An 11,227-nucleotide genomic window follows, 5' to 3' on the forward strand; every position below is an offset into this window, starting at 1 on the left:
TTTCAGTAAAAGTAAACATTGAAAAAAAATGTAAAGGGTAACAAAAAAGCAAAGGAAAAATAGGAAAAAGAAAGAGTGACCAAGAAACTGATTACAAAAAATAAAATAAAAACGTAAGAAAACAAATTTTTAAATAGTACATGTATCAAAACTTAGGAAAAATTACAACCCACAAATGTTAGGATTAAATCATGAATAGTGTCCAAAAGAAAAATTTTTTTGCTTTCTTCAAAGGAAGAAGCAATCCCTATATTTTTGAGAGATCCGAATCGCGTGTGGAGATGTTTGGCTAGGAAACATGAACTTTTTTTTTTCTCCACACAGTGAAAAAAAAAAATTATAAACTATTTTTGTTTATGTCCAAACTGGATCGCTCAATTTCAATGTGCTTCATAAAATTCTGTTATCCTCCATTTTAACGGGGAATACAGAATTTCATCTAGTAAATAACCCCATTAACCACACAGAATCTTAAATTCTGATTAAATGACACTTGTTGTCCAGTTCGTTTTGCATGAAAATTTTGTATATCTTTGTGTGAAAAACTTTTGAAAAGTATATATATATATATATATATATATATATATATATATATATATATATATATATATATATATATATATATATATATATATATATATATATTGTCGTGAACCTAGTTAGAATAAAGTTAACTTCGATTTATGCATTTACGATAAAAATAGCTCTGTTTAGCTTAAACTGTTTTTGCGTTATGGAGGTTTGAAATTTAAACTAGGTCACTACAATACATAGATATAAAAAAATTTATATGTTAGTGGTTGCCAACCAGTGGTTGATAACCAACATAAAAATATGCAACCAAAAATTCATTTTTATCTTGACTTATAAATAAATGCATAAATGAACACAAATTTCGAAATGTAAAAACAGAAAATGTCTCTTAGATTAATAAAGATATGGCTTAACTTAATGAACTCTCTTAAATATGTTTTTTGTTCAATCATAACTCTTTTCCGAAGTTAATTAAAAAGAGATTTGCGCCGCGAAATTCTCTTAATTCATCTTCAAATTATATTCCCTCATGGTTTTGCTGCGTAGTTAAAAACAATTCCTGATTACTTTTATGTTTATGTTCATTTCTTCATGGTAAAAGCACTCGATATCCAACTCTAATTAAATCATCAAATAACTTAATAATTAAATTTTTATCAATACATCTGAAAGCAAATTTTTAAAATTTTGTCATATCATAAAAAAAAATGTTAATTCTTCAACCGAAATGGGTTGGATGCACCAAAATTTTTTTTATTTTTACCTGTTGATAAATGTGTATATAACTTAAATATTTGTAAGCCTTTTGTCGGGATATATTTATCGACCATGTCAACCCTCATCTATAAAAAGGCACCCCAACATAGAATCGAATTGACACGTCTTATATACTAGTGAATTGGAATTGTATTTTTGTAGTAATAGACATACTACAGTACTCCCCCACCAGAAGCAAGTCTGTGATAGAATTCGATGAGAAGATAAAACTAGTTGATTCATTGCTGTTTTGTGAGAAGCCGGGAGAGCTGTATTAAGATCACCATACTTTTCGAGTGCTGATCGTGAGAACTGTATTAAGTTCATGGTCGTGATCGCTCCTGTGTTGCCTTTAGCAGACGTGTGTATGGGTGATTCTTTGGAAACATGACAATTCGGAACAAAACATTTCTTCAAATTTAAAGTCTTCAAAATAATCTAAATTTTTTTTTGTATATTTATTTAGTTGCATTTATTAACATCTTACAAACAGCAGTGTAGTTTATTGACATTTGTTGGAGAGAAAAATAAAATAGAAATTCACCAAATCTTGAATGCCAGGAAAATGACATATTAGCTTAGAAGTTTAAAAAGCAGTCATTTTAAGCTAATAGTAAGCTCAACTTAAGCCTTTGCGTGAGATGGACCATGAATTCCTTAAATTAATTATTTTATCCTCTGTAGAAAGAATCACAAATGTTTTTGTTGCTGATATGTACAGAATAAAATTGTGTATAATAATCAATCATTAAATAACTAAATAACTTTGATTACATTCAAGCATCTTACATAAACTTGGTATTAGGTTAATATTTGCTTTCCCTCTTTACATTCAACTGTTTAAAAAAAAATTTAAAAAACCAGGAAAATGACAGCCAGGATAATGACAATTTGACATTATAGAGCATTTAACTTTAATTTAACATTTCGGCCTAAGATGTTTACATTCCGCAGAAAACAACAAGATTTCTTGAAATAACTCATGCAAATCTATGTAGTGCAAATCTATTCATGATTTCAAGAAGACAGGAAAATGACAACATAAAAACCTACTCATCTTGAAACATTTTTTGAAATAGATTTTGAACCAGAAAGTTGGTTCTTTATTGATGCAATAAGACTTGTTCAGACAGGATGGTATTCTAATCAATCTATTAACATAAGATATTGATTTGCTGGCGCTATCTATTTTGGTTATAAATCACTGAATAAAAGTAGCCAGGAAAATGACAGATTTTCTTATGACAAACAAATTATTGACAGAAAAAATTATTTTAAACAAAGTTTTTGTAAATAATACCCTCTGCATATATTTTATAACTGCTTACAACGGTTGAGATAAGAAAAAAATTACATATTGAAAAATTTATGGAATGTTTTGAAGCTAGTTATTGTTGGAAATATTGTTTGTGACATACCAGGAAAATGACATTTTGAAATTCAATTAAATTTTTTAAATATACAAAACAGCCAATGTTAGTACAAGATCATTTTACCATACTAACAGCAATGCTATTTATAAAAATTTAAGAAAAAAATTTATTTTAATAGTATAGTATTAGATCTTGAAACAAGATACTGTAAATTGTCATATTTCGTGAGAATCACCAGTACATGTTATTCGTTGTGTGTAATCGAGTCTGAGTAGCAACGGAGCTGGGAGGTAGATAATGACTCAATCGCAAGTAGCTAGTCAACTGTTCAATGTGGCTCAGTCATCGAAGTAGACGTGTTCGATTGAAGTGGGCGTGTTCAGATCAAAATGGGAGTTTCTGTCAAGGTAGGCATGCTCACATCACGTCCGAAGGTCATCAATGTGGGGTGAGTTGTGACAACGTCAACCTTCATCTATGAAAAGGTACCCCTAACATAGAGTCTAGTCTAGTCTGTTAGGTGGTTCGGGGTGCCTGAGGCCGGAACAGCCCTTTACCCCTTCATCGTGTGATGAGAGTCTATGAGGTAATTCCTTGTGGTTGAAATGAAAATGAAATTTAAAAAGATGAAAGGCTGCAGGAGTGGAGATGGGCATGAGTTGAGAGCCTAACATAGAATCGAGTTAACATATCTTATATACTAGTGAATTGGTATTGTATTTTTGTAGTGATAGACGCACTGCACCTTTCCGTTTGTTTAATTTTAAATTGTTGCATTGTTCGGAAAGTAATTTCATTTTTTTATGAAAATGAAAGGCGATTTTCTTATAGTAGATAAATATTTTATTGAATCATATACTGTCAACACTGATCCATTACCTTTTGCCATCTTTCTGGCAGTAGCATGATTCCAGACCCATAATTGTTTTGTTCTTTGCTGGAAAAAAACTGAGCCACGTGATTTTGTACTTTCTTATTTGAAGAAAAGGTTTAACCGTCTAAAAATTTTTGAAGAGCCAGGAACATTATTGTAGACAAACAATTTCTCGTCCCCAGTGATGATGGCCTTAAAAAATGGATAATTTTCTTGGCGTTTTAGAAGCAACTCACAAACGTTTATTCGCGCGCAGGTCGTCGGGCTACCGAAGCAGGGGTGCCATCCCTTCCGCAGAGGATCAAAATTGTGATGGCATGTCTTCGGATCATCCTCCGGGATGTTTCCCAGACCGTCGCCAATAGCCTATTGTGCAGCTCTAGTGCGACGTAAAGTAACAACAACAACAACACAAACGTTTACGCAATTGTGCAAATTTCTTTCCGTAAGAAAATGAGGAACCTTTGGCGAGATAGGTTGCGTGTTTTAAATTCTGTATATTAGATAGGTCAATCGTCAAAGATAATAAAGGAAAAATACGAAATTGAAACATAAGATTAATAACATTCTAAGAACTAAATTAACAACATCACGGATTATAATCAAACTCGTAGAACAAAAGAATAGACTTATAGCAAAGCGCGAAAGAGAGAAAGAGCAAAATTTTCCGATGGTAAATATACATTTCATTCAATTGAAATTCAGTTCAGTTCGCTATACTTCTGGAAGAAGATTACAAAGAATACATTGTATATACATAGAAGTTTACAGGTTCGCCAGGTCACTAACTTTGGTACTTGAACCTAGTATCCCAGATAACAATATGAGGTTTTTTTCTCCCAACAAAAACCTTTTCATGTAAACCTAAAAAGGGTTTTTACACGGCTTACGTGTAAACTTTCTAATCTTAAAACGACGTCTGCGACAATCTGCTCTATTCTACGCACATTACCCAAATCCAAAACCTTGGAAAACAACCTTCTACGTAACAACCTTAAAACGAGGTTGTCATCGCGTTTTCAAGAGAAAAAAAACCTTGAATAACGTTAGTTCTAAGATGAAAATCATCCTAAACTTACATAATTATAAGGTTTCCGTTTGCAGCGTTTCGTATGCTCAGCTAAAATCTACCTTGTCATGAGATTTTCTTTGACAATGAAATTTAATACTATTGCTAGTGTACGCCAGCTAAAACGTCATTCTGAACGTGATGTCATCTCTCCCACGATAGTATGACGGCGGGTTTCATTATTTGTTTTACATTATACTTCTTATAGCTTCTCAGTCCGAGGAAAACTCTCCTTTCCATCATTTTTGCTTGATTATTTTGGGGGAAATAGTCATTTTTTATCAGTCTGACTTACTTTGCTGTAAGAACTTAGAGATTTAGAAGTTAAAATATCGTTTAATATGAATTTTTTTTTATTCAACGATTTGATTTTGAAAACACAAAATAAATAGAACATTTGAACACAAAATAAATAGTAAATTTTCTTCTTTCTTATTCGGAAATTTATGCGGTGTGAGAAGTTTTGATGAGTGCAAAAATGTTCATTTTTTTGTATACCAAAGAAAATTAACATGAAATATTGTCACGTTAAAGTGTTTAGATTTAGTGAAGATTACAAGATGAGGTTTTGATAATTTATTAACATCAGGAATTTACAAACACCGGGAACCAGTCTGCACCCAGAGGAACTCCTCTTTACAATCACGGGATCGCTTTTATACTATCACAGAATGTTCTAGAAGCTTCCTAGGAACAACGAAAGAGGAAATGACATAGACTGAACATTCCAGAAGCTTCTGGAATGCTCATAAACGAAATAGAAAAATTAGCGTCCGCTTCCCGGATCGAATCGAGGACCTTCGGCTTTATAGAAGCGAATTCTACCCCTGAGCTACTGGGACTCGACATTACTCCCGTCTTAAAAGAACAGCGTCTCGCTGTTATAGGTTCCTGTGTGATCTTGTTATTGGTCCGGAATAGGCCGTGGTCGCCTTGGCTGTTGTTGCTGTTGTTAATTTACGTCGCACTAGAGCTGCACAATGGGCTATTGGCCCATCACAATTTTGATCCTCTGCGGAGGGGATGGCACCCCCGCTTCGGTAGCCAGACGACCTGCGCACGAAGTCGAGCACTTTACTGTAGAACAGTTTAACGAGGACCAATACCGCACACCCTCGGTCCCTACGCAGACTGATCCAAGTGGTCACCCACCCGCACACTGAGAGCAGCCAGTGATGCTTGACTTCGGTGATCTGCTGGGAACCGTGTCTTAACGATCAGTCCACTGCGGGACGTGGTCGCCTTGGAGACATCAGTTCTTGCATTTTGATTCTGAACTCTGGCGACCCGCATGTTTTGGTCTGTACTCGGTGTGCCTGGAAACAAGTCCTCTTGTGCCTCTGGTGCATAGTAGGGTTTCATCCTGAGTACATGAACGATGTCCTTTGGTTTACGTCTCCTGGATGTAGGGTCAAAATCTTGAACTTCATATGTGACCTCCGAAATGCGACGCAAAACTTGATACGGGCCGAAATACTTTTTGAGAAGTTTTTCGGAGCGACCTACCTTGCGCACAGGAATAAAAATCCACACCAAGTCACCAGGCTGATAGAACACTGCGCGATGCTTGGAATCATAGCGACGTCGGTCTTTCTCTTGCGCTTCCAAAGTGCGGATCCGAGCCAACTGGCGAGATTCCTCTGCACGGATCTTCAACCTCGCAATGAAGTCTGTTTCCGAATCCTCGATGGGGTACTGGAACATGGTATCTAATGTTGTTTCAGCCTCTCGTCCAAACGTCAAGAAGAATGGCGTATGCTTAGTGGTATCTTGCTTAGCTGTGTTATAAGCAAACGTGACGAATGGCAAAATCATATCCCAGGTCTTGTGCTCAACGTCTATGTACAAGGATAGCATGTCTGCCAAAGTTTTGTTGAAGCGCTCTGTGAGTCCATTCGTCTGAGGGTGGTATGCGGTCGTCATCCGATGAACTACGCTGCACTGATGGTTGATCTCGGCAATGAGTCTCGACTGAAATACTTGACCACGATCCGTGATGATGGGAATCTCTTCAACAAAGAATTTTGCTTCTTCTGGAGCTTCTGCATTGGGAATAGCTTTTGTCACAGCGTATCGTGTAAGATAGTCGGTGCATGCGATAACCCATTTATTTCCATCCTGTGATTTTGGAAAACGTAAAAGCAATTCCATACCAATACGCTGAAATGGGACTTCGGCTGGAGGTATGGGGATCAGGTAGCCGGGTGGCTTCAGTGGAACAGCTTTTCGACGCTGGCACTCTTTGCAATGTGTTACGTATTGGCGCACGCTTCGGAAAATCCCCGGCCAGAAGAATCTCTTTCGGAGACGATCATATGTTCTTGTCAGTCCCAGGTGTCCAGCAGTAGGTTCATCATGAAAATGGCGGAGAATTTCTAACCGCATTTTCTTAGGAATGACTGGTAGCCACTGTTTTCCAGATGGGTCAAAATTCTTCTTGCAAAGGATGTCATATACCATGGAGAACCCTGCACTTGACAAGTCGGCTGAATTTTTGCAGACTCTGATGTGCTTGGCAAGCTGCGGGTCGTCACGTTGCTCCGAAGCCAAGTCAGTCACCGCAGCAAGGGACTCAACTCCTGAAATGTTTTCGTTAGGAACAGGATTTCGTGATAGGCAATCTGCATCAGCATGCTTCCTTCCGCTTTTAAAAATAATAGAGACGTCGTATTCTTGAAGCCTCAAAGCCCATCTTGCTAGTCGACCAGATGGATCTCGTAAATTGGCTAACCAACATAGAGAGTGGTGATCCGTAATAATTTTGAAGAACTTCCCAAAGAGGTATGGGTGGAATTTCTCTATTGCCCATATAGCTGCCAGACATTCACGTTCAGTGGTCGAATAATTTTTCTCTGCTTTAGATAGGGTCCTCGAAGCATATGCGATGACTCTTTCTTCTTCGTCTTGTTGCTGGACCAACCCGGCTCCTATACCGTATCCACTTGCGTCGGTATGCAGTTCGGTGGGTGCGTTTTCATCGAGTAATGCCAATACAGGTCGTGAAGTCAGCGCCGATTTGAGGTCATTAAATGAATCTATGTGGGCCTGATCCCAGCAGAATCTTGAGTCTCCCTTTAAAAGCTCTTGAACGGGTTTAGCGCGGAAACAAAATTTTGGGATGAATCGTCTGTAGTAAGAACACATACCCAGAAAACTTCTGACATCATGCACAGTCTTCGGTGTAGGGAAATTTTGTACAACTGCGACTTTATCTGGATCAGGTTTTACTCCTCGTCCGGATACAAGATGCCCAAGGATTTTGATTTCGTTAGCGCCAAATTGGCACTTTTTGGGATTTAAAGTAAGTCCGGCTTCTTGAATGCAGGATAGCACGCAGCGTAACCGCCGAAGGTGTTCAGGAAATGTGTGCGAAAATACAACTATATCGTCTAAATAACAAAGGCGCATTTTCCATTTTAGGTGACGTAATAAGTTATCCATAGTTCTCTCGAACGTTGCAGGAGCATTACATAATCCGAACGGCATTACCTGGAATTCATATAGCTCTTCACTAGTGACGAACGCTGTTTTTTCCCGATCAGCCTCGTCCACTTCTATTTGCCAATAACCAGAGTGCAGATCCATCGATGTAAAGTATTGGGCCCCTTTAAGACAATCTAGAGTATCGTCTATTCTGGGCAAAGGATAAACGTCTTTTTTGGTGACCTTGTTGAGACGACGATAATCAACGCAAAATCGCCAGCTTCCATCTTTCTTACAAACTAGCACAACCGGAGACGACCACGGACTCTCTGATGGTCGAATGATGTCCCATTTCAGCTTTTTGTCAACTTCGTCATTGATTATGCGTCGCTCTGTAGGAGATACTCGATATGGTCTTTGGCTGATTGCTGGGTGGCTTCCGGTGTCTATTTTGTGTTTCACTTTTATTTTGTATTCTTGGCGCAGTAGTCCGTAGTAGAATGCGTCTTGAAAGCTTCTCAGCAGGTTTTGCAATTGCATTCGTTGCTCCGTGCTCAGGGTTGCGGCCATCATTTGAGAGTAGTCGACTAGGTCAGTGCGCTTTGAGTCTTCAACATCAGCGTATGAAGGTACTTCCGTCAGCGTGTTCAAGTAGTCGGAGTTGGCAGGCTCAGCGTAACCAATACACATGCCTTTCGGGATGTGACGTGCTTGTGCATGTCCATTAGCCACCCATATTGAAGTTTCGCCATTGATAAAGGAGGCTATAGTGTAGGGGATAGCAGTTCCTTGATTAATGCACAGAATTTTATTTCCTTCGACTATTAAATCAATGTCTTCTTGTTTTTCTGGGGCTTTTACTGTAATGCGTTTGAAGGAACGGCCAGGGATGACTAAGTCAGACACAGCATGAAGGTTAAAGGTACAAGGCTTCGTTGGTTGATCTTGTAAAAGTTCGTCAAAGGTAAGTTCAGCTCGGCCACAATCAATTACGGCTTGTGATGCTTTCAAAAAGTCAAAACCGAGAATAACGCTATGGCTGCGCTTCGGCATCACGGTAAATTGGTAGGGCTGTGTTCGATCATCTATGGTCAGTTGCAATACCCAGTGGTCTCACAAAATTGCCGTCGGCGACCTTAAGGATAGTGCCCTTTGAGGCTCGGAACATGACTTTTCGTCGTTTTTGTCTGTATGATTCGGAAATAACGGAAAAGGATGCTCCAGAGTCCACAAGTGCTTTTACGGGTTCGTCGTCGATGAGAATGTCTATGTGGTTTCCCTGCAATTTAGCGGCCAATGGAGGATTTCGAAAAATTGTAGCCTCACCTCCCACTGAGGGTGCAAGGCTTAGTTTTCCTCTCGGGTTGGCGACTGGCTGGAACGGCGGTGCAGCATCGGCGATGGAGATCTCATACGACGTATCGGTGACCGTCCTCGGGCAGGACTAGGGGATCTTCGTCTGGGAGGTGCATCGTAGGTAGTATCGTCTTCATAGTCAGCTGACGGATATCCTCTCGGGTTGTTGGATCGGTAGTCGTTAAATATGGTTCGGCGTTCCCGACAATAGCGAACGACATGCCCCGGTCGTCCGCAATGAAAGCACACCGGACGGTTATCCGTGGTACGCCACAGGTCGGTCTTTCGTTGGGGTTCACTCCAAGGAACATTATTTTGTCGCTTTGCGGCGTATGTAGTCAAACGTCTAGGAGGTCTTGCAATCGGGCGTCCTGTCGTGATAAAGGGAGGTCGATTGGTTGTAAGGGCTGCTATGGATCTGTCCATCTCGTTTCGAATAGAAGCCTCAGTAGTTTGCAGTTCACGGGGATGGACTTCGAATGGCTGCGCGTTTACATGTTGAATTTCTTCTCTGACAATCTGACGAATTAGCACAGCCAAGTCAGGTGCTTCGTCCACTGCGGCCATAGGGACAACATTAGGTAATCTGGCAAACTTGTACCGTCCCACTCTCTTTTGTCTCATTTCTTCTATGTACAGGCACCACTTTGTAAAATCGGCTGTTGTTAGGATTTCTCTCGTAAGAAGGGCTTGTAACACATCTTCTGCGACGCCCTTCGTGAGGTGAGAAACCTTATCTCCTTCGGACATGGTCGGGTCAACCTGAATGCAAAGTCCGAGAACGTCTTGAATGTAAGACTGGATGCTTTCGCCGGATTTTTGTGCGCGAGACTTGAGGTGGTCTTTGGCTCGTCTGAGGTAGGATTGGGTGTCTCCAAAGGTCACTTTCAAGCCATTTTCGAATAAAGTCCAAGACGTCAGTGAGTCCTCATTGTTTTCGTACCATTGTCTTGCGGTGCCGTCCAGGAAGAAGTAGGCATTAGCTAATTGCATAGTGTCATCCCAATGATTGTACGATGACACTCTCTGGTATTCCTTCAGCCATTTTGTCGGATCTTGTCCTGGAGTACCCCGGAAGATTGTTGGTTTCCTGGCTTCAGCAGCAACTGTTGGCGTCATCCAAAAGGCAGGTTTCATATCCTGTTGGTCCCCAGTGGTCATGTCTGTCTCTGGCACATTGGCCATGGCTGTCTTTGGCACAGTCATTTCAGGAACGGCTTCTTTAGGTTTTTCGTATAGTCCAAATTCAAGTAGAAGTCCTTGGACTCGACGGCTTCTTCTAAGCCGATCAGTGTTTGGCTCCGTGATGTTGATTGAGAGATTAACTCTTACCCGGCACCTCCACCAAATTTGTCTCGTTAAAGTGTTTAGATTTAGTGAAGATTACAAGATGAGGTTTTGATAATTTATTAACATCAGGAATTTACAAACACCGGGAACCAGTCTGCGCCCAGAAGAACCCCTCTTTACAATCACGGGATCGCTTTTATACTATCACAGAATGTTCTAGAAGCTTCCTAGGAACAACGAAAAAGGAAATGACATAGACTGAACATTCCAGAAGCTTCTGGAATGCTCATAAACGAAATAGAAAAATTAGTGTCCGCTTCCCGGATCGAACCGAGGACCTTCGGCTTTATAGAAGCGAATTCTACCCCTGAGCTACTGAGACTCGACTATATCTTCTTTTGTCAAAATAAATAAAATGCAACTGATTATTTATCTCCTACTTAATACGTATAATATGATAAATGTAGGAAACTTAATGATAACAAAATATTTTTTTTTTTAAAAATCGTTTAATGAATGCATAAATTCCAAACATATTTTTTTTGACACACA

The 11,227-nt window shown here is 39.3% G+C and overlaps 1 protein-coding gene across 1 annotated transcript; it reads right to left on the reverse strand.

Moving 5' to 3' along the window:
* Positions 1-9,288: 9,288 nt before the first annotated feature.
* LOC147801238 (uncharacterized) lies at positions 9,289-10,683 on the reverse strand. The gene has a single exon (XM_087154664.1). The coding sequence runs from the start codon at positions 10,589-10,591 to the stop codon at positions 9,377-9,379; it is 1,215 nt and encodes a 404-aa protein (XP_087010790.1). The 5' UTR covers positions 10,592-10,683; the 3' UTR covers positions 9,289-9,376.
* Positions 10,684-11,227: the final 544 nt, after the last annotated feature.

The sequence above is a fragment of the Parasteatoda tepidariorum genome, chromosome 11 (assembly GCF_982258835.1).
Source record: "Parasteatoda tepidariorum strain Cologne lab strain chromosome 11, Ptep-v5.0, whole genome shotgun sequence".
Taxonomy (NCBI): Eukaryota; Metazoa; Arthropoda; class Arachnida; order Araneae; family Theridiidae; genus Parasteatoda; species Parasteatoda tepidariorum.

What these genes read in the sequence shown, in the direction of transcription:
- LOC147801238 (XM_087154664.1), bottom strand. Translation starts at nt 10,591, where the DNA reads ATGACTGTGCCAAAGACAGCCATGGCCAATGTGCCAGAGACAGACATG.